Source organism: Schistocerca gregaria, chromosome 3 (assembly GCF_023897955.1).
Source record: "Schistocerca gregaria isolate iqSchGreg1 chromosome 3, iqSchGreg1.2, whole genome shotgun sequence".
Classification (NCBI taxonomy): Eukaryota; Metazoa; Arthropoda; class Insecta; order Orthoptera; family Acrididae; genus Schistocerca; species Schistocerca gregaria.
The window spans coordinates 380,943,997-380,969,086 of record NC_064922.1 but is presented as its reverse complement, the minus strand read 5'-3'; the positions used below and the strand labels follow the sequence as shown (position 1 = coordinate 380,969,086).

The following is a 25,090-nucleotide window of genomic DNA, read 5'->3' as shown; positions in this document are numbered from 1 at the left end:
TTCTACCTTTTTCTAGATGTGTAATGACTAAAAAGTGCTCAAAAATATATACTAAAGGGGATGCAAATTTTAAAAAAAAAAGGTTAAAATGGTTCTGAGCACTATGGTAGTTAACATCTGAGGTCATCAGTCCCCTGCACATTTACAAACCAGGCAAATGTGCCTGGGGAGCACATAAATGTAAGCTAGCAAAACAGAAGCAGTTTGACTTTGATGACATGAAACGATGACAGGAAAAGACAGAAAACATTAAAATTAAACAGCCTTTCATTAGGAACTCAAGATGATGTATGAAGGCGTGCTGAAAAGTAATGTCTCCGAATTTTTTATGCGATAGCTCTTAAAGTTTTTTTTAATAAAACGAACTTTATTAACTTTAACTATGTCTTTATTCATGTCTGTATATTTATTTTTTAACAAGGTCACCCTGGCAACAAACACATTTCTCTCAACAAGAGACCGGTTTGTTGATACTGTAGCAGTAGAATCTTTGACTTTTGTTGACAGAGCTACAACCTCACTTCTGCTTGCACCACTTCATCACTATCAAAGTAAAGTCCTCGAAGATGTTCCTTAAGTTTCGGCAATGGATGAAAATCAGATGGGACCAAATTGGAGCTATTAGGAGGATGAATGATGATAGTAAACCCAAGGTGTTAGATTGTTGCATATGTTGCAGCATCCATGTGTGGTCTGCCATTGTCATGCTGAAGGAGAGGGTGCTCCATGTTTGGACAAACTCTTCGAATTTGTGCTTTAAGTTTTCTGAGGGATTACAGCAAGCTGTTTCTCATACAGCAACATAGTTACATTAAACACTGCAAAAGTGGGAAAATCAACCAAGTAATATGCATGACATTTAATATCTCAACCAATATTGAGAACAAAATAAAAAATTCAGGGCATTACTTTTCAGCAGAAAATTTGGATCTAGAAAAGTTGCAGTGGAGCAACGGAGATTGTATAATTGTAAAGTAGAGTATTAATATGATTTAACAAGTGAGATTGAATTTCCACACACATAACACAATTTCTTCAGGGAAGTCGTCATCCTGCATAGGTTGTTCTTATTTTTGAATTAAACCTTTTCCATCATGATTTTACACTATACACTAGTTTCAGTCTCTTGGCCATTTTAAAGCTATGTAGGTGTAAATCCCATATTGTTTGTCACCATGCCAGCCACATTAAATTCATTTGTTTCATGTTTAAAATAAAACTGGACATGATGTAGTCACTGTCTTCCCTGAAAACAATCCTAGCACCTGTGGATCCATATACAGGAACCAATGGATTTAGTGTGGCTGACGCTGACACGGAAACAAAGCAAGGGTTGCATTTCATCATTTTAGAGACATAATTTGCATCTGTTGTTGTCCTGCATAGGTTGTTCTTATTTTTGAAATAAACCTTTTATATAAGGATTTTTCATTACTAACTAGTTTCACCCACATTGGGCATTTTAAAGCTATTTAGGTGTAAATTCCATCTGTAAAATGATAAAATCCAACAATTATGTGGGTTGGCAATGCCCAAGGGAGCAAAATTAGCTATTAGCAAAAAAATCATGAAATAAAGTGTTTATTTCAAAAATAAAAACAAGCTATGGAGGATAATGACTTCCCCGAAAAAATCTGGTGCGATTGTGGACCCATATACACAGAAGACAAACAACAAGTATAATGATCAACTATAATTCACTAGACAGGTCTATTTCCATGGGGTCTTTTTCTGTGTGTGGTCACATATCAGAGCTACTTGCAGTACAAATACAAAAGTTTCATTGGACTGACCATTTTAGCCCAAAATTCTGAGATATAATTGACATTATTAAATTTTAGTTCACTTATAACATGATTTTGGTGCTGTGTAGTAAAATAATACATTTATGTCAAAGCTAATATTAATGTCCAATATAAATACAATGGAGCTTTATGGTAGTCACAATTTAGCAACACCTATAAAGGAACACATTATTTGTTTGAATCTACAGAAGGTTATCACATTTGGTAACTAACCAGACAATTTGACGACAAATAATGAAATCAGTATCTTCCAAAAGTCAGACGTGTGCTGACCTGAAGGAAGAAGAAATTTTCAATATTATCATTTTTGCTAACCTTCAGGAGGAGGAAAGGAAAACTGTTTATACTTCTAGAAGACTACCTAAGCACTGCTTGATTGCAGCCAATCAGTGCATGTTGCTGTTTTGCTATGCTGATGGCAGTCTTACATAAATGTTTATAGGTTAGAAATTGTACACATGTGAGTGTACAATTTCTGACATGAACCATTTGTAATGACATACACTGAATAGTGTGTTCCAAAATATTTGTCTCTCATCTGATAGCTAGGTTGCTGTCTACAACATACAGTGAGCAAGCCTGAACATTCACATTCATGGAATGAGGCATTGATAAATTCACTTTCAATACACAGGATTTCCAGAAATAGTCTGAAATGTCTGTAAGGGTGTTGCAGGTAGATTGTGCTGAGAAATAATCATTAAGAAAAAAAAAATTGATATGTTGTGCCAAGTCCAAGATAATTAGCACTGAAGGTAGCTAATCAGGCCATTGCACAAACAAATTCAAGCAGCAGTGTCAGTTGTTCTCATAAAACAGATGGCAGTGCACTAGACTGCTCAGCCTTTGGCTCGGGTTCAATCATTACTACCATCCCATGTGCAGCTTTTGTTTCACTCTCTTGCTCAGTTTTAAGGAAACCAAACAAAGAGCACACATGGCGATGGCATCTCTGTTGGGCCACTTGAATTTGCACATGCAACGGCCTGATTAGCTAACTTCAACGATACTTAACTTGAAAATGGTGCAACATACTGAATTTATTTTCTTAACAATATTATGAAAAGGTAAGTTGCTAAACACCATATAGCGGAGATCGTCCATGCAACTTGCGCATACGTCTGCAGTCTCAGATAGCTGAAACCACACTTTTCATAATATTGTTACATTCCATCCTGGATTTTCCATTGTTTGATTTTTTTCTTAACAGTTATTTCTCAGCAGAAACTACACACCAACACCCTAATAAGCTTTTATGACTGTTTCTGACCATCATGTGTATTAATAATGGCTGCTAGTTAACATCTAGTCTAATCTGCCTTGCTCCATTTATTCACACCTGTTTGCCCACCATCATCTGTTCTTTACCTGTATTTTCTTAAACCAGCAGCTGCCCCAAACTTTTGAGTAAGGAGTTAGTCACCTTAACAGTTTTTTCTATATCGCTATAAAACATTCAGTTCTCAGGCACATGCTACTTATGTTCCTCAGGTTTGCCAATTATCAGCTTATGGTTAGTGTCAATACTTTGTGTGAACAGTGTTTCTGATTTTCAAATACAGAAGGTGGACAAAAATATGGAAATGTGGGGAAAAAACATACCTAATATGATGCAAGAAAATCATTGGCCTTCAAAACACCTGCCAGTCATCTTAGAATGAACAAATAAATACAGGTCCTGTATGGTTCGCAAGGAAATCTTATACCATTCTTCCTGCAAAATAGTGCAAGTTCAAAAAACGATGATGGAGGTGGATAGTGATCACACACCCTTCTCTCCAAAGTAGACTACAAAGACTCAATAATATTGAGATTTGATGGCTGTGGTGGCCAGGTCAATGCGACATTTCATCCTTGTGCTCACAAAACCAGTTCTGGACAATGGAAGCTGTGTTAAAAGGGGCACTGTCATCTTTGAACACAGCATCACCACTGGAGGATAAAACACTGTATGAGATGGACCTGATCAGCCAAAATGGTGGAATAATCCTAGGAAGTAATGTAACCTTGCAGAGTAACCGTGGTGCCCATGGAATACCATGATATTGCTGCTGAAATCATCACTAAACCCCTGCCATGTTTCAGTCTTAGGATGTAAACTTAAGCCAGAAGTTGGAGCAGTGTGAAAAGAGACACATCCAATCAAATTAATTTCTTGCATTGTATCACAGTCCAGATTTTATGGCTTCCATGCCACGTTTTCCTGTGCATTTGTATCATGGATGAATGGTTTCAGAATTTCAGTTTTCCCTCCAATTCTACCTTTCCCAAGTTCCCTTTATGTTTTTTTGGCACTGATAAGAGTTCATGAGTGTAACATCCAGTTCTGCAATAACTTTCATAGCTGTTGTCCAGTTCTTTTTTCATCACAATCTTCTGCAATGGTTGCCTGTCACTAATGCTCAACACATGCTTCTGACTACATTTGACTTGGTGGATGATGTTTTCCTGCTTTTCCCTGTATGTGGTATAAATCTTCTATACAAATCACTATGATACCTTGGTTACAGAAGCACCCACCACACGAGCATCAACAAGTCACCCATATTTGAATTCACTTAGCTCTGGAATAATGCATGCACAACTACAAAGAACACTGTTCTGACCATGACTGACACTCGCAACATATTGAGCACTTTACAAACATGTCATTTGTGGTCAAATACAACAGCCCAACCTGCAGGTCTGGCTAGCATCTGCATTTATGTTCCAGCATGCATTTCATTTCTCAAGGTATTTCCATATTTTTGCCTAACCCCTGTATTTACCTCCAAGCTGACATGATACAGTCATAACAGCCTTAAAAAGTGTTTCTGACAAGTCTTGTTACGTCCATACCATATAAATGACCATCAGTGGTCACAACTGTATAGGCAGGTAACAGTGTGATAGCTACAAACCTACAAACTGGATGGGAATCATTGGCTATTGGTTGAAATAGACATTATTACTAAAGAAATGAAAATAATCAATAAGTGGACATTATTAGCAGACACTTTAGTCTTTATGATACACTGTAACTGTTAGGTTAGAATGCTTTGAAACAACAAATAATTACCTGTCAAATTAGGCAAAAGGCACTGACATGTAGTATTTCATGATAAAGAATATGGTGAGTATCTTTGAAAGCACAAGTTGCATCCCCCATGGGATGCAGCTTAAACACTGAGAAAACACAGATGCTGCCACAGAATACTCTGACCATAAACAACTAAAACTCCTACTTCAGTGCTTTGAAATTTATTGCTCCTGGGTTGTCTGCTTGTATGACACAGATAAATTTGATACATATATTGATTTTTGCAAATAGTAAAATTTTCATTGCAGAAAAGATGAAATAGTCTTTTGTTTCTTGTCTAGGTTGTGAAGTATAGATGCTGTGGCATGAACTCATCTTCAAATGTTATAATGCAGTTTTTAAATTTGTTTCACATGATCTTTTGTAGAATTTGGCATTAATTATCATAACTGAAGATGATGTGAGTGCTATAGATGCTGTAACTTACCAAATGAAAGTGTTGGTATGTTGATAGGAGACAATAAAAAACACACACAAAAATTTCAAGCTTTTGCAACCCAAGGTTGCTTCATCAGGAAAGATGAAGCAACCTTGGGTTGCGAAAGCTTGAAATTTGTGTGTGTGTTGGTGTGATTTTTATTGTCTCCTATCAACACACCAACACTTTCATTTGGTAAGTTACAGCATCTTTGATTTTAGATATATTTTTCCCACATGGAATGTTATATATCGCAACTCATGGTTGCTTCATCGGGAAAGAGAGAAGGAGAGGAAAGACGAAAGGATGTGGGTTTTAAGGGAGAGGGTAAGGAGTCATTCCAATCCCAGGAGCGGAAAGACTTACCTTGGGGAGAAAAAGGGACAGGTATACACTCGCGCGCGCACACACACACATGTCCATCCGCACATATACAGACACTAGCAGACACATATAAAGGCAAAGATTTTGGGCAGAGATGTCAGTCGAGGCAGAAATACAGAGGCAAAGACATTATTGAATGACAGGTGAGGTATGAGTGGCGGCAACTTGAAATTAGCAGAGGTTGAGGCCTGGTGGGTAACGGGAAGAGAGGATATATTGAAGGGCAAGTTCCCATCTCCAGAGTTCTGGTAGGTTGGTGTCAGTGGGAAGTACCCAGATAACCCGGTCAGTGTAAAACTGTGCCAAGATGTGCTGTCCATTGTCCAAGGCATGTTTAGCCACAGGGTGATCCTCATTACCAACAAACACTGTCTGCCTGTGTCCGTTCATGTGAATGGACAGTTTGTTGCTGGTCATTCCCACATGGAAAGGTTCACAGTGCAGGCAGGTCAGTTGGAAAATCACGTGCGTGCTTTCACACGTGGCTCTGCCTTTGATCGTGTACACCTTCCGAGTTACAGGACTGGAGTAGGTGGTGGTGGGAGGGTGCATGGGACAAGTTTTACACTAGGAGTGGTTACAAGGGTAGGGGCCAGAGGGTAGGGAAGGTAGTTTGGGGATTTAGGAGTGTTGAACCAGGAGGTTACGAAGGTTAGGTGGACGGCAGAAAGACACTCTCGGTGGAATGGGGAGGATTTCATGAAGGATGGATCTCATTTCAGGACAGGATTTGAGGAAGTTGTATCCCTGCTGGAGAGCCACATTCAGAGTCTGATCCAGTCCCGGAAAGTATCCTGTCACAAGTGGGGCACTTTTGGGATTCTTCTGTGGGAGGTTCTGGGTTTGGGAGGATGAGGAAGTGGCACTGGTTATTTGCTTCTGTACCAGGTTGGGAGGGTAGTTGCGGGATGCGAAGGCTGTTTTCAGGTTGTTGGTGTAATGCTTCAGGGGATTCAGGACTGGAGCAGATTCGTTTGCCACGAAGACCTGGGCTGTAGGGAAGGGACCGTTTGATATGGAATGGGTGTCAGCTGTCATAATGGAGGTACTGTTGCTTGTTGGTAGGTTTGATGTGGAGGGATGTGTGAAGCTGGCCATTGGACAGATGGTCAACATCGAGGAAAGTGGCATGGGATTTGGAGTAGGACCAGGTGAATCCGATGGAACCAAAGGAGTTGAGGTTGGAGAGGAAATTCTGGAGATGTGTTTGGAAAGATCTTAATGTGACAGAGACAAATTCATATTTTCGAAATCTGCAGTATGAAAATAAATTAATCTGGGAGTTTTCAGATGTTACACATTTATTTAAATTAAAGAGGAATGACTTTCTGGGTGACAGAATAAGACTTACAGATGGCAAAAATTGTTAATATATGTGTTGTAGAAAGACTGCTTGCATTAGATAGGAGTGAAATGAAGTTGTCTCCTAAGCCATCACAAATTCACCACACTGTCAGGGGCAGAGAACATCAAAATGTTTATTTAGCTACGCAACTTTTTTTTGAGTATGAAACAGGTAAAGTCATAAGATACCTGATGCCCAAAGAAGAGGAAGCAACAAATTTTTTTCAGCTTGCAGATGACACATTTGACATCCTGAATGCCTGAAGATTGAACGAGAAGAATATGTTATCCTGTGGTTATGGGCTGCACATGGTTTTTCAGGAAAGAATATTAAGGGAACAGTACACATGCAACAAAAAAATGCATGCAGGCAGTACAAATCATTTGCTCTCATTCCGGAAAGACATCATGACAACTGTTCAGTCATTATTTGGACTGTTTTCAGACTCCAGCCACTGGAGATGAAATATATTTTAACTGCACGATTGAAACAAGCCCCACTCGAAAAAAATTTCTCACATATAAGAGGACTTGGTCATTTCAGTTGAATCCTTCTCCAACTGAAGTGAAACATCAATTATGCCTGCTACTCTTGGGTCAAAGTACTCTTAATATTCCTGCACCAAATGAAACTTCGGTAGAGCCAGATGACAGTGATGCATCTTTGACGTTATACGAGGGGGGACCCAAAAGTAACCAGAATCATAATTCTGCACATCATGTACTTGTAGCAGCAGGTTGCGCCGCCGAAGGGTTGTAGTAGGAGCTCTGCTGAGTCATTCTGCCACGCGGCGTCACCCAACAGTGAGAAGTGTGGTTTCTTTGGCAGTTCTTTGAGTGCGTACAGTGCAGACGTGACACATGGAAATGGCTAGTTCTAACGAACAACGTGCGGCAGTGAAGTATTGTTTTTTGCACGGCAAGAACGCAGTAGAAACTGTTGCGATGATTCAGACAGGCTACAAAGACCATGCCCTTAATAAAATGCAAGTGTACGAATGGTTTTCTCAGTTTAAAAAGGGAGAAATAGTGGTTGAAGATCAGCTCTGTTCCGGTCGACCTTCAACTGCTGGAAGCGAAGACAACATCAACAAAATCTGTGATCTCATCAGTGAAGATCAACACAGGACGATCGACCAACTCGAGAATTGGTCTGGGTTGTCCTGTAGCTCAATTCAGTGCATCTTGACCATCGATTTGGGGATGCAAAGAGTGGCAGCAAAATTCGTGCTGATGTTTCTTACCAGAGATCAAAGGGATCGTCGCGTCCAAGCCTGTCTCGAAATGAAGGACGCGTTCAAAGATGATCCACATTTTTTTCAACAAAATCATTACAGGTGATAAGTCATGGTGCTATGGGTACGATCCAGAAAGTAAACAGCAGTCATCACAATGGAAGTCACCTGGCTCACCTCGACCAAAAAAGCTGGACAAGTGAAATCAAATGTGAAAACGATGTTGATCTGTTTTTTTGACATCAAAGGGATTGTACACTCTGAACTTGTCCCTGAAAACCAGACAGTAAACCAACAAATCTATTTGGAGGTTATGAAACAGCTTCACAGAAGTTTGTCACAAAAACGTCCGGCTTTGTGGGATTCTGGCGTGTGGTACCTGCATCACGACAATGCTCCCGTGCACACGGTTCTCAGTGTTCCCCAGTTTTTGGCCTCAACGAAGATGACTACCTTGACCCACATGCCCTATTCACCAGATTTAGCACCCTTGGAGCTGCCTTGCTTTGCTCCTGTAGTTATGTCACTACGCCAGTCAATCGCAGTCCGTGTCTCTTCAAGCCCAACCTCCAGTTAAATAACCTTGGATGATACTACAAATTCCGCATCCAGAAGGTAAACACTGGCCAGCAGTTCAGTCTCATAATTAGTTCCCACGGTTTAATTATTCTCCTCTGATACAATATTATGAAAAGATAAGTTGCTGCTCACCATATAGCGGAGGTCAGTAGTCGCAGATAGTCACAACAGAAAAGACTGTCACAATGTAAGCTATCAGCTAACATGGCATTTGTTGAAAACAGACAAAACACACACACACACACACACACACACACACACACACACACACACACAATTGCAGCCTCTGGGAGCTGAAGTCACACTGCTATCAACAGCAGCAGTGCATGATGGGATTCGCAACTGGGTGGAGGTAATGAGGAGGCTGGGGTAGTGAGGGGGAGAATAGCAGGGTGGTGGTGGTGGTGGTGGTGGTGGTGGTGGTGGTGGTGGTGGTGGTGGTGGGGGTGGGGGTGGGGGTGGGAGACGGTGAAGTGCTGCTGTGGAGTGCACAAGGACAAGGTGGAGAGAGGGTAGGGCAGCTAGGTGCAGTTGGGAGGTTACACAGAGGGCAGGGAAGAGGTAGAGGGAGATAGGGAAGGGGAAGGCTAGGGAAGGGGAGGGGGGAGGGGGAAGCAGAAAAGGAGAGAAGTAAAAAGACTAGATGCATTGGTGGAATGGGAACTGTGTAGTGCTGGAATGGCAACAGGGAAGGGGCTGGAAGGGTGAGGAAAATGACCAATCCAGGTGGAGGCCAGGAGGGTTACGAGAATGTAGGATATACTGCAGGGAAAGTTCCCACTGCGCAGTTCAGAAAAGGTGGTGTTGGTGGAAGATTCCGTATGACACAGGCTGTTAAGCAGTCACTGAAATTGAGGATGTCGTGTTGGGCAGTGTGCTCAGCGACAGGGTGATCCACTTGTTTCTTGGCTGCAGCTTGTTAATGGTCTTTCATGCGGACAGACTGCTTGTCAATTGTCATGCCCACATACAATGCAGTGCAGTGGTTGCAACTTAGCTTGTAGATTTCATTACTGGTTTCACAGTTAGCCCTGCCTTTCAGCGAATAGCTAATGTTTGTCACAGCACTGGAGTACGTGGTGGTGGGAGGATGTATGGGAGAGGTCTTGCATCTATGTCTATTACAGGGATGTGAGCCATGAGGCAAGGGTTTGGGAGCGGGGGTTCTGTAGGGATGGACAAGGATATTGTGTAGGTTCGGTGGACTGTAGAATACCACTGTAGGAGGAGTGGGAAGGATAGTGGGAAGGATAGTGGGCAGGACATTTCTCATTTCTGGGCACAGCAAGAGGTAGTCTAAACCATGCCGAAGTATTGCTCCAGTCTTGGGTGGTATTGAGTTATGAGGGGACTGCTCCTCTGTGGCCAGACAGTGAGACTTTGGGAGGTCATGGAAGACTGGGAAGATAAGGCACCGGACATTTGTTTCTGTACAAGGTTGTGAGGAGACTTACAGTCTGTGAAGACCTCAGTAAATTTCGACAGAGATCGCTTGTAACTGCAGATGTGACTACCGCAGGTGGCTAGGCTCTATGGAAGGAACTTCTTAGTATGGAAAAAGTGGCAGCTGTCGAAGTGGAGGTATTGCACGTTTGGGTGGTTAGTAGGTTTGTATGGACAGAGGTCCTGATCTAGCCATCTTTGAGGTGGAAGTCAACATCTAGGAAGGCAGTTTGTTGGGTTGAGTAGGACAAGGTGAAACAACTGGGGCAGAAGCTGTCGTGGTTCTGGAGGACTGTGGATAGAGTGTCCTCACCCTCGATCCAGATCGAAAAGATGTCATCAATGATTCTGAACCAGGTGAGGAGTTTAGGATACTGGATATTTAGGAAGGATTCCTCTGATGGTCCACAAATAGGTTGGCATACGAAGGTGCCATGTGGGAGCCCATAGCTGTACCCTGAATTTGTTTGTAGGTAGTGGCTTCAAAGGAGAAGTAATTGTGGGTGAGGATACAGTTGATCAAGGCAACTAGGAAGGAGGTTGTTGGGCTATTGGGAAAGGTAGTGTTCAACACCAGTAAGGCCATGGGCATTAGGGATGTTAGTGTAAAGGGAGTTGGCACCAATAGTGACGAGCACAGCACTGTGTGATAACTTGACAGGAACTGTGGAGAGACGGTGGAGGAAATGGTTGGTGTCTTTTATAGAGGAGGGGGTTCCATGCAATAGGTTGAAGGTGTTGGTCTACTAGGGCAGAGATTCTCTCAGAGGGGGCTCAGTAACTGGCCACAATGGGGTCATCCTGGATGGTTGGGTTTATGGACTTTAGGAAGCATGTGGAAGATAGGCGTGCACGAGAGTGATAGGGGTGAGCAGATAGATGGACACTCCGGGGAGAGGTTCTGGGATGGGCATAAGGATTTGAGGAGAGACTGGAATGGGGTCACTGTGGCAAAGTTTGTAGGTGGGTGTATCTGACGGCTGGCAGAGTCCTGCAAGGTGGTGGAGCCTTTGTCTGCAGGTAGGATCATAAGATCATTCTCAGTTTTTAGATAGTGGACTGTGGTTATTTCTGTGGATGTAAGGTTAGTTTGTATGTTGAGGGATTTGGGGAATAATGGTGAGGCAAGGTTCCAGGTTAGGAAATTCTGGAAAGCTAACGGGTGATTTGGGGGCAGTGGGGCTGGATCATGGTTAGAGAGAGGAGTGAACTGAAACAGGCAAGGTTCAACATTGGTCTTTGGTTGAGTCTGATTGGTAGGGTTGGTGTTGAAAAGTTGTTTGCATAGTAGGGACTCCATCTCCTACCTCACCCTCCAAAACTCACTCCCACTACCACACAGATTCCAGACACTAACCTCTATATACATAACCTACATATTATAACTTTGGCTATCCACCATTTCCTTCACACCCCCCCCCCCCCCCCACCCTTCCTTCCTCTTTAGATCTGACAATGAGCTATTCATCAGATAAAAATCAATCATAAAGAAACTGATCCAGCAAGTGTCTTCTTTCATTATTTTTTTCCCCTCTTGTAATAGACTTCATGTGTTTCCTTTATCATCCTAAAGACCAGGTACCATTTCTCAGCTTGTGCCTTGTTCATAATCAGCCATATTACTAGCCAAAAATGTGGCATTATTCATCAACAATACAAATTTGTAGTAGCCACATACTGCTAGTGCAATGTTTGACACCGTATCTGAGTTGAAGAGCTTTGTCTTATGAAGTACCCTGAATCTGTCAGATAAAATTATGAATTATAATCAAATATTATCCACAATAGTGTTACCTGCTTAGACTTTCGTGTGTACTCATTGATTAAAACTACTCATTATTTGGAAATTGTCACATATGTTTTCACTGCAGCCAGTGACAGTTAAATTGATTGCTGTCAATGTCCTGTAACTTAAACACTTCAACTGAACTCACACTCTTTTACCACTCATTAACTAATTTTAATCAGACTGCAGTAGTTTCATTCCATACAAATGTATATCTGATTTAAATTCATAGTCAGAATATTGTCCTCAGTCTTTTCCATTCTCCTGTTTTCTTTCAAAACAAATAGTATCAGCATGAAAGTGGCTACATGTTTTCCCTCAAACAAACACACTTTGAAAAGTGTCAACCAGTGGCTACAAATACTACCTAGTGGATGGAAACAGTCTGGAGACTATCACATGAAAACCCACTGTGGTGAGGTCATCACACAGTTTTGAAATTAAATTTCACCAATATTGACTCTCAGGTGGATGGACTAGTACTTGGGCTAAAGACCATTCAAAATGGACATGCACTTTAACTGTACCTTGACATAAATATAACAGGAAATACACAAGATGGTGATGTATGTTGTGGAATTATTACGAATGGGCTTTCCTTGGATATGTGATTGTTTCAGAAGGCGTCATCATAACTGAAATTGTGTCAGTATTATTGATGATCACTTTCATGTTTTTTTCATTGGAGACACTGGCTATCCAACAAGGCCAGAATAATGCTTCACTGGTTAGAGGAGCTGGGCAACTGAGTACCACTTGATGTATTAGACCACAAATGTGATTGATGAAAAATATTATTTTAAATGCAAGAAAACATTTTGTTAACTTTATAGTTACAACCTGGATATGAAAAAAAATACATTTACTGGGTAGAAAAAAAAAAACAGAAGTTGCACAAAAGCCAAGAATAAAGGTATTGACAGCAGTCATGGAGCAGCACATAAGCGTAAACCTCAAGGAATTTTTTCTATTCTTTTCTTTTAACACTTCCTCCAAAAGAAAAAATCATGAAATTATTGCTTCACTTTCTGCGACTGACTTGGCCATGACACTGCACCAACTGAGTACTTTGCAAGAATTCCAGTTGTTGAGCGCCTTGTCTGGTTATCACCTGCGAAATCTGCATAGGTAACTCTTCTTTGGTTTTGCAATACTTCAGTATTCATCGGACGGTCAACCAGAACCCAGGTATTGTTTTTCTTTAGTGATTGAGGTTCTTCACTGATAGCTTGCATCCATTCTTCCTTCTCGTTTGACTGCAATATTTCTGAAAAACAGTTTGTATCTTTATGTACAAGTGCATCAACTTTTGTTGCCATACAAAATTCACCACTTTCCATCCAGGTTGGTTTTATTCATTGTCTTTTATTCTTCTGTTTCTCTTCATTAGAAGATTCAGCAGCTTCTGCTTTTAGAAATTCTGTTAATTCTTTATTGTCATCAGATTCACTCAACTCTTGACTTTCTCTAGAACCGAGAGTGCCAATTTTTTCTTGAGTTTGACTTCCTCCAGAAGTTTACAGCCTAGGAGATTTACATTGGTCATCTTTCGATGAATTCGGATCATTAAATTCTTCCCGAGGGACCTCAAATTCAACATGATCACTATGTAAATCACAAACAATTTCTGACTTAAATTTCACATCGTGACTCAACACCACTTTCCTTTTAGATGGAATCCAAACTCTAAACCCATCATTGTCATTAACATATCCAACAAGTCAGCCAAAAACTGCCTTATCATCAAACTTGGAATGGAATTGTTTGTTAATGTGAACATAGCAGCCTGTGCCAAAAATTCTGAGATGATCAAGTCATCCTACTGGTTGGTTAAACTATAGTTCATAAGGGGTTTTATTTTCAACTGAAGATTTTCCTGTACGATTTATTAGGTAGACTGCTGTGTTACATGCCTCTGCCCACAACCCTTTAGGTAATTCACTCGGATTTAGCATTAACCGGGCATCTTCAACAATGGTCCTATTTTTCCGTTCAGCCACACCATTTTGTTCAGGAGTGTAAGGAGGAGGAATCAGAAGCTCTATTCCCTTGTCTGCAAGCGGTTCACTGACAATCTTATTGTTAAATTCTTTGCCACCATCACATCTAAATTGCTTGACAACATGTTCATTAGTTCGTGCTTCATTCAAAAACTGCTTAAGCCCAGTACACACTTCACTTGTGTGTCTTAAAAAGAAAATTCGACGAAATTTACTAAAATTGTCTTTGAAACAAATATAATAATGCTTACCTCCAAAATATTTCGTGCTCATTGGTCCATTGACATCCGCGTGGATTAATTCACCAGTACTGGTAGAGCGTATTGTTCGTGTTTTGAATGGCAGCCTATGCATCTTTCCAACCGCACAGCCGTCACAAAATTCACTCTTGGAATCTTTCACATTAATGTTCATTCCTTTTAAAATATTCTTCACATGTTGTTTATTTTTATGACCAAACCTTTCATGGTACTCTTGCAATGTTTTGGATGAAGTCATCAAGTTCACATGATTCATTTTTGCATTTCTAACAACACGCATGTTCAACACATAAAGTCCATTTTTCACATAACCTGTCATAACAATATTGCCATTGACTTGTTTTCGAACAAAGACATTATTGTAACTAAAATTAGTACTATAGCCTCTGCAGGCAATGGATCTCGCAGAGAACAGATTAGCACTTGCATCAGGGACATACAAAACATTGTCCATTCTAGCATTGTACCATTTATTGTTTCGTCGAATTTGGATGTAAACTGTTCCTTGACCGTACGCACACATTCTGACATCTTATTTTCCCAATGAAATTACTTGAGGAGCATCAAATTCACTATATGAAAGAAAATACTGTTTGTTGGTAGTGATATGATTTGTAGGGCCACTGTCGCAATACCATTTATTTGGGTCAATGTGATTACTGGTACACACACCCATAGCGTATGAAGTAAATGCAGCTTGTTCACTTTCTTGCTTCTTCTCTTTTCTTTTATTGCTGTCACGAGTGTTCTGTGGACACTCTGCTGCCCAGTGACCTAATTGTTTGCATACATTACACGGAAACCTCTATTTTAATTGTGACTTCCTCATCTTTACTTGCTGATTACTTGTTTGCAGTTTTTTTGTTTTAGAAATGACGAAAGCTGCACTTCCATTAATGTCTTGTTCACGCAGTTCAATAGTACAGTTTTTCAATTAATAAATTCAAGCTTTGCTTTTCTGTTGGTATCGTATCTCAGATATCCTTAAAATTGTCGTAGTCTTTTCCCAGTGTAGACAAAATTCGACCATTTAAGGTTCTTTCAGATAGCGTATTTTCTTCATGTTTTGCTAATTCATCGTTCAGGTCCACAAATAACTTTTGCAGTTTGGCCACATGTGCACTAATATCTTCCGTTTCATCACGTTTAACACAGAACAATGTTTCAATCAACATATTCAAACGCTGAGTACGGCTATGTTCCAATCGGGCACATAATTTGTCCCAAATTTCTTTAGCATTCTTGCACATTAAGACGAGTTCTGCAACAGGTTTACTTCACGCAGTTGCTATAAGACTTGCTGCCTTTGCATCGTCCTTGTGCCCTTCCACATACGCTTCTTTTTGTGAGCTTGTCGCATCTTGCGGCAACTCTAAATGTTCACGCGTACCGTTAATATTATCTTCTAGTCCATATGAATGCAGCACCATAGAAATATGCCATTTCCACTTGGCCCAGTCCTCAGGTCCTTCAAGCTTATCAATGCTCACCTTATAATCGCCACTAGCAGTCATGTTTCTTTACAGACATAGGCTCATTTCAAATATTGTTTTAATTAAACTCTGTTGTTTGCCTTTACACATGTACCGGGCCCATAACCTGATGAAAAATATTAATTTAAAGGCAAGAAAACATTTTATTTACTTTATAATTACACCCTGGATACGAAAAGAAACACATTTACTGAAAAAAACACAGAAGTTACACAAAAGCCAAGAATAAAGGTATTGACAGCAGAGTCATGGAGCAGCACATAAGCATAAACCTCAAGGAATTTGTTCTTTTCTTTTAACAATGATGAATATCAGCTCTATAAAACACACTCAGCTTACTAGCTAGCTGCAATCCTGTAACCCACCAGCTAGTAATCATATAGCAAATGTATTAATTGGATAGCAAGTATAACTGCAATTGGCCATATAGAGAACTTGTAGAACTGATGCCATTATTGTTACAGTTTTTTCTGCTGTAATGGGCGATACGTGATACTAATTCAGTTGTGAGAATGTTCTACCTTATCAGTGTATATTACAGAGGAGGTTTATGGAAATAGAGCAACAGAAAATATACGCTGGATAATGATCATATATATAAGAACATATCACTCCTAATCCAAGAAATAAGTCATTGAGTAGACAGGCAGATAGAGATGAATTGCCAGTAAAGGTTAGCCCCATTTGCAATAAATGCACATACACACACATGTGCATGGATGCATAGGCGTGCAAGCCCTCTACTCACTCACTCACTCACTCACTCACACACACACACACACACACACACACACACACACACACACACACACACAAAGAGAGGGAGCGGGAGAGTTTTGCAATCCAGCAAAATTGCAAAATAAATTGATATGCAAACATACTCACGGAATGCGAATGTATGCTTTCCTGACATATACAGCTGGTGAAGAGTTCTTGGGCTTCCAGCTGGGTGACAGTGTCTTCAAACTGTTTGAAGACATCGCCACCCGGCTGGAAGCCCGAGAACTCTTCACCATACTCACGGAAGTATTAGTTGTTGTTTGTGTGTGTGTGTGTGTGTGTGTGTGTGTGTGAGAGAGAGAGAGAGAGAGAGAGAGAGAGAGAGAGAGAGAGGGAGGGAGGGGGGGGGGGGGTGCAACCCAGCTCTATTTATTTTTTAAGATAAATGGATGAACTATTCATTGTTATGCAAATATACTTACAGAAGTATTCCATGTAATAAATTTGTCTGTATTTGATGTATCACATTAACCATGCAATGAATTTTCTTCTTCAGGTTCTCCATTGGTAGGACTTGGGGTTTGGTAACATAAACCCTTTCTTTAAATATCTTTGCAGTAATTATGTCTGAGATTTTTTGCTATGGAAATATTTATAGAAAACACATGTATTACCACCCTTGCCAGGTGGAGTAGCAGGATACATGGGAAACATGTATTACCGCCCCAGTCATGTGGAGTAGCAGAATACAGATGATGTCACAATGGGAAGTAACATGTTCAGAAACTGCTGCTTCATAATTTTAATTGGAACCTAGTTGGATGTTTAATTCTGCTATCTGGTTGGAATCACACATGATAGTTTGCAGTGTATTAGTTGCATAGCTCTGGTGCCGAGATATTGCTAAAAATCCCAATACAGCTATCTTTGTTCATTGTCACTGCATGATCCTTCTCTTGGGAAAGAACAGACCAATTATCCTAACAAACTGACATCATACCACAGTATCATTTTTTCTTTGTTATAGTTTGTCACACTTATTGCCTAATGTGCATTCCAAAAATTTCGTTTGTTCTTAAAACTGGACTAATCACCACAACACCCAGTATTTTCAGCAAACAGTTTGAAGGTCCTGGCGGAGTTCAGTTTAATCTGGAAGTATACTTTTTATCAATTAAAGCAGACAAATCTAATAAATCACACTTCCAGCATAGCATGTGCACAAGCCCTTTAGTTTACTTAAACATCATCACTGCACAACTTTGCCACAAAAAGCATTTTTAGGCATGAAAATTTAAGTTCAGATGCAGAACTCTTCTTACTGACTGAATGTATAGATGCTGGGCCTGAAAGTGCTGATGAACATCAAATGCTGTCCCTAGTTTCCACACTAGAAGGCAGTCCGTGAATTTCCTGCTAATGCTTTAATGCAAAAGCAACCAGGCAAAAATGTTCCCCCGTAACAAGACTGTACCACATGCAAAAATACATATATGAAATCCACAAGATATTGTCAAAATTGATGATGAGTACAACGACACAAGCCTTTCTTCACATATACCTGTATTATAAATGTTTGATGTATAAAATTACACAGCATCACGCAAACTAAAATACTATCACAAATAGGGGTTCATCCACACTATTCATTTTCATTAAGTGACAATGTTACCATAATATTATGGCTTTCAACTGACCGCTGGGCAAAATTGCCATGGTAGCAACATGAGAAGAGACAGGAAATCAAAATACAATAAAATACCTGGAATGTTGTTCGCAGCTGCTGTACAGAGCGTGACAAGGAATGCAGACACCTGACAGCTGCTAGTCGTACTTTTGGGCATGGATCTTGAAGTCCACTCACTATGTGGTCCATAAGATTGTCTGTATCAATAATTTTCTTTCGTATATCCTCATCGTTTGCTCCCAGTGAAGCAAATGCCTGAAAAATCAGTTAGTAAAATAATACTACTGTTGTGAACACCTTTCACAGCCAAATTCAGTCTATGTTTAAATTTTCTTTGTGTTTTGCTGCACAAAGTAATGAATTGAATCCTTCATTTTTGTCATTACTACAGATGATCATTGTCAAGGTGATGAATACCACTTTCAGTGTGCTAATACTCCTTGTCAATATACTACTGACTGTTGCTCTCTGTAATTACTACATAGTAAAAGCTATATATGTTCATTTGATATGAAATTATAGAAGGAAGGATATTGATTTTATTTTATTGGTAGGTTTCAATGAATCAGATGGACCGTGTTGTCAAATGAAGTAGCAACAAAACCAATGGCAGAATATCAAAATTAGTCACAGTACAATTGCACAGTCACAAGCGGCCTGCGTGACACCTAGGCAGAACACACTATTATAAAGAAGAAATAAAACTTCAAGAGATTGCAAAATAATTTGTTTGTACAAAATATGGTGATGCACTCCAAAAGGAGTTACAATAATTGCTGGCAGTGAGAAAAAGAAAAAGAAAAAATGTCACTGAGTGGCAATCAGTCCAGGTGTGGACATAGAAGTAAACACAGTAAGAGAACTGAATTCATTGTGTATTTCTAAACACTGCCAAGAATCAGATTCTGAGTCCATTAGTGCAGTAAGTGAGACAGAACATACAAAAGGCTGTGGTCAGGTCCAAATTTTTTTCCTGGCACACAACTTTCATTTGCGGCTAATGTTTCACTGCTGAATACATTCTAAGAGTACAAAGGCTGTCATCTCACTGCTGTAGTAGTGGCAACATAAGCATGTGGGTGTGCAGGTTTTTTTTTTCCTTAACTTTTTACATCACATAACACATATTACAGTTTTTCTTTACTACAGAAGGAAATCTAAGACATTCAGCCAAGGGTTTCTGCAGTTGTAATACCTAGGAATATCTACTTTTAGCATACCTAGTAATGTCTACATTTAGCACACAGTCAAGTACATTCGTGACTTTCACACAATCATTGCACTCTTGCAGGAAACTAATTAATGTTTAATGGGTGCCTGTGCCTTGCGGTAACACAGTAATGCATAAAAATAAGTGAAGCTGTAAAGTAGTCTCATAAAAGTTACTCTGCTTCACTGAGTGAGGCATAGAAGTCAGATACCAAACTTTGTTCTGCTTATTTAAAAGAACTGTCTTTACTTTGTTTCAATGTGAGTTTTCTGATATACTAACAATGGATATTACAATTAATAGAATATGAATGAATACACTTTCAATGACATCACTGCATATACTTCGATTGCACAGTTGATACGTCAGTAACAGATATCGTGAAAGTGCATATAATTCTTTTGTGAATTTAACAATTTAGGGAAAGATACACATAGATTGCTACTTACCACAAAGAAGACATGCCGAGTTGCAGACAGGCTTCAAATACATTAGAACTAGGCAGAGCAAAATCAGAGTTAGCATGGCACTAGGTATCTCAACACTCGGGGTCACGGTTACCTGACACATACCACCCTAATACTGTTCCACATGCCGCAACAACTGTTCTGCAGTGGTCCCTACCTCCAGTGCTGTTATCACCCAACTTAATGGACTGTCAGCAGGTGATGTCTGAAGTGGTCACTGTGGCAAGTAGATACCTGTAATACCAGTATCGCTGGTCCCTACTTCGATCACAAGCAAGGTAGATTATTCCTGCACATCAGTCAGGGGCCTTGAGATGGCATAATAAAGTACCGATACTGGTTGGATAATAAAATAAGTTTGAAAATAGGTGGCTGAAAGAAATTTAATTTGACATCATCAATCGAACAGCCGAGTCCCGTGACCATCACTAAAAAAAATGGACATACAGAGACTTAGTGTTTTTGCTTCTATTCACTGGTGACATTGGGCAATAGTGACACATTCCCATTATTCTCTGTTCATTTGCCATAAACTCACAAAACTGTGTTCTTAGACTGTATGTTAATCACAGGTTTAGAGATTAAATGAGTAAATAAATGGATTATATATGTACAGTTTTATATACTGTAACACATTTGAGAGAAAAGAATTGATTGGAATTCTGCATCCACAATAGTGGCATAAAAATAACATACCTATTTTCAGTTGAGCTACTGATGAAAAACAATTAAACTTATTGAATTTCAAATACAAAACCTTTCTACACATACCCTGAATGCCGCATGTTTCATGTCCTGAGCTACACGCATCTCTTGTTCAGTGCGTGATGGGCTGAGGCCATTGGTGTCTGGCTGATAGCGTAACAACTCAGCCAGTGTTGAAACAAGATGATTTGAGATTGAGGCCAATCTCTGTAATTCTGTGTCCACTTCTGTTAAGTATGCCAATGTCTCAGCTGCCAGCACACGTTCTGTGTTTGGACGATCTTTCTTACACAACCTCACCTAGGACAGAATGCAAGTCATAGCACCTCTATTTTCAGAATTAAAACACATTTATTTTTTATACAGACAATGGAGGTATCTTCAATGTCCATAAGAAAGTAATAAATATGATTCACTGATTTCTTTCCCCTCTTGAATAAATCTGTCTATTCTTCGGTGCTACACAAAACTCTTAAGAAAGAAAAATAAGATGAGAAAGATATAAAACAAAGATTACAAGACTAAACACAAGACTGCAGCAAGGCTAGTGCACGAAAATAGTAGTTTGATGGTGGTAGTACTAAAAATCAGTTGGAATGAGAGCTAGCAGAAACAGAAATACATTTCAATGGACTTTCATAACCAACAATTACGGGAAGATAAAGAAACAAAAATTAAAATGAACTGGAAAAAAGCACGAAATGACTCACATAAAACACCAACAATATAAATCATCGTGAAACTAATGATATGTTTCAATGTCTGTTTGGGACACTTTCTAATCTCACACCATAAAATACTGCCTAGATTCATATTCTTGTTTACAGGCTACAGAATGGGGAGCATTATCTCATCAATCAAGATCTTGTTTGCTGACCAGATTCTTTGATTTGAAGAGTAGATAGTGTAACAAGCTATATAATCTGGATCTGGTTAGGGGTTGTCTCAAGCACACATACATACACACACAAACTCTCTCTCTCTCTCTCTCTCTCTCTCTCTCTCTCTCTCTCTCCCTCCTTTGCCAGCTAAACTTTTTTTCCTACCTGTCTGCCCATTTTCCAACTCCTGCCCTCTCCAGCCTCACATGGATATACACACTTGGAGAGGGGGAGAGGAGAGGGGGGAGAGTAGGGGGAAGGAGGGGGAGAGGTAGAGGAAGGGGGAGAGTAGGGGGGAGAGTAGGGGGGAGAGTAGGGGGGAGAGTAGGGGGGAGAGTAGGGGGGAGAGTAGGGGGGAGAGTAGGGGGGAGAGTAGGGGGGAGAGTAGGGGGGAGAGTAGGGGGAAGGAGGGGGAGAAGTAGAGGAAGAGGGAGAGGGAGAGGTAGAGGGGGAGAGAGAGGGGAAGGGGAGGGGGGTGGGAGGAGAGTGTAAGGGGAGTGGGGGAGGAGAGAAGGGGGAGGGGAGTGGGGGAGGAGAGAAGGGGGAGGGGGAGGGGAGGAGAGGGGGAGGGGAGGGTAGGAGATGGGGAGGGGAGGGTAGGAGATGGGGAGGGGAGGGGAGGAGAGGGGGAGGGGAGGAGAGGGGGAGGGGAGGAGAGGGGGAGGGGAGGAGAGGGGGAGGGGAGGAGAGGGGGAGGGGAGGAGAGGGGGAGGGGAGGAGAGGGGGAGGGGAGGAGAGGGGGAGGGGAGGAGAGAGGGAGGGGAGGAGAGGGGGAGGGGAGGAGAGGGGGAGGGGAGGAGAGGGGGAGGGGAGGAGAGAGGGAGGGGAGGAGAGAGGGAGGGGAGGAGAGTCGGAGGGGAGGGGAGGAGAGGAGAGGGGGAGGGGAGAGGAGAGGAGGGGGAGGGGAGGTGGAGGATGATATGAGGGGAGGGGGAGATGAGGGGAGGGGGAGGGGAGAGGTGGAGGGGAGGGGGAGGGAAAGGTGGAGGGGAGGAGAGATGGGAGGGGAGAGAGGGAGGGGAGAGGGAGAGAGGAGGGGGAAGGGAAGCGAGGGAGAGTGAGAGGAGGCAGAAGGGGGAAGAGAAGGCAGAATTGGGGGGGGGGAGGGGGAGGGGGAGGGGGAGGGGGAGGGGAAGGGGAGGGGGAGGGGAAGGGAGGGAGAAGAAAACATGCAATGACGGCATTATCCAAATGGGATGCAAATCGGTAGATGTGAAGTACATGTACAGACAAACAAATGATTAAAATTTCACAGAAACTGGTTCATTTATTCAAGACAAAGAGCTTCACAAATTGAGCAAGTCAATAATGTGCTGCTCGACTCTGGATTTTGGCAATCTATGTCACGAATTGCACAGAATTTGGCACGATATCCCCCAGGAGAACATCCAACAACTCTAGCAATCAATGCCAAGCCGAATAACTGTTCACATAAGTGACAGAGATGGGCCAACAAATTATTTATTTGCTCCATTAGTGAAGCTCTTTCTCTTGAATACATCATCCTATTTTCTGACATTGTAATCATTTGTTTGTCTGTACACATGCATCACATTTATTTATTTCCATTCTATTTGGATAACTCTTTCATTGTGCATCATTTTCCTTTGTCCTAAGTGCATATTACTTCCTAAACGTAAGTGACATGTCTTATACTGTGCCATGATGGTAAAAAAAAATAATGCCTGAAACAATGAGCAAATCAAGATAGGCCCTGTTTCTACATCACAAACACAAATCTATGATAGTGTAATGTGCAAACATGTGTGTTAATGAAACATTTTTTATTACAATAGAAAATATGGGACAAAACACAAATAATAAAAAACATAGCTAAGTACTGTCTTACCAAACATGGAAGTGTTTTGTATAGTATCTTGGGGTCTTCTGCACTAATTGCACCAGCTCTGTGCATATATGTTATACATCTAGCAGCTGCCATTTGCATCTCACTCGGCTTGTCTCTTGCCATTAATGACACCAAGATGTCTGGCACTGATTTGCCACCATAACTATTGAAATCAGATCAAAAAACACAAATGCATAAGACAAAAGCTGATAATCCACAATGTCATTCACACATCACAAATATCTTACCTTCAATTACATGTAAAGCTGCTAAAACAAAAACAAGCAGACAAAAACTGTAGATCAAAATTCATAATGTTCTTTCTTCTCTTCTGTCATACTCTATTGGCTGAAGATTGTCCTACGCAATTCCCTGTAGCTAAACAAGTCATAGTCAAAAGTAGTCTTTTTGTCTGTAAGCAGTCAATCAGACTGCTGGTGACCAAGCCACGGATGACTCAACAACAGCCACATGTGATGCATCAGAAACTAACCACCAAACATTAGCCCACTGAAGGAGACAGATCCCCAAAATGTAACACCTTTAGCCACTAGCCATCTGTAAGAAAACCAAGCAGCAACTGAGTGGGACCTTGCGGAGGTAGTATTGTCAAAGAATCTAGACTGCAAGTGTGATCACAGAGGTCTCAGTTGGCCTGACCTAGACACAGTGAAGTCCATGTTGCCAAACATTCTTAGCCAATAACTACAGAAGCCATTACACTCATGTTGGCAAGATTTATCTCACTTTATTCACTAAATTTCTGCCAAGTACATTAGCATACTACTTCCACAGCACTTTTCTGCAAACAGAGTATGTCCATTACCATCATTAAGAGAATTGATTACATATGTGTTTAAGGATAAGCACTATGCCATCCACACAGGAGCTTCAATACAACATTAGATACTAGTGAATACTGAACATGGAGCAGCTGTTCTGGTGCCTACTCAAAGGCCCACTGTACTTCTTCAACCACATTTGACAAATTGGTGCCTAGGACATCAACACCGCACAACTCTAATGCTGGTACACCCATTGCCGACATACATGGTGCTGAATAACCCACATACACCTATAGGGGCAGACACCAGTGATGTGCCCAAAAGTGGTGTGGCCCCAAAGGGTACCCTCATTCTACTAAATTCCATTATGTTAAGGATCACCATTTCAAACATCTGTCATAATGTATTACAACTAGCATATTAATTTTATCACTGTCAATAACTAAACTTGATGCTGAAATTATGATACATCCAGGTGAATACCTGCCACCTCACTAACAATTATCAAAATGGGCCACAAATGATTATAAATGGAGTATTCACATTAAAAAAAAAAAAAAAAAAAAAAAAAAAAAAAAGTGCTACTAACGGCTGAACCATTCACAGTAATATACGAGGGTCACTCCAAAAGAAATGCACACTATTTTTGTAAAAATACAGTTTTCATTCTGCACGTGTGAAAGTTTTACAGTGTGTAGATACAGCCTTCCTGCTTGTTTTCAAACTTAGTTCAACCTGTTCCTGTGAGTGGCGCCGTCACAGCATGTCTTCAATGTGGATGCTACACTTGACGTTCGTCAGAAGCAATGTGCTGTCATAGAATTCCTGTGCTGTGAAAATGAGAAAATGGGAAATATCCACAAGAGATGCTGCTGTCGATCATAGTACAGTTAGTCGGTGGGCAAGCAGGTTATGTGATGAAAACGGGCATGGCAATATTGAAGATTGTCCTCACAGCAG

The 25,090-nt window shown here is 40.8% G+C and overlaps 1 protein-coding gene across 1 annotated transcript in view; it reads right to left on the bottom strand.

The window, feature by feature from the left end:
* Positions 1–25,090, bottom strand: part of LOC126355010 (armadillo repeat-containing protein 8-like) — a 140,717-nt gene that overhangs the window by 82,374 nt on the left and 33,253 nt on the right. The window contains exons 6-8 of the mRNA XM_050005150.1: positions 23,346–23,508; positions 20,682–20,915; positions 18,309–18,488 (exon numbers count right to left, since the gene is read on the bottom strand). Of these exons, the coding sequence (XP_049861107.1) occupies positions 18,309–18,488; positions 20,682–20,915; positions 23,346–23,508 (577 nt within the window). The remainder of the gene's footprint in view (positions 1–18,308; positions 18,489–20,681; positions 20,916–23,345; positions 23,509–25,090) is intronic.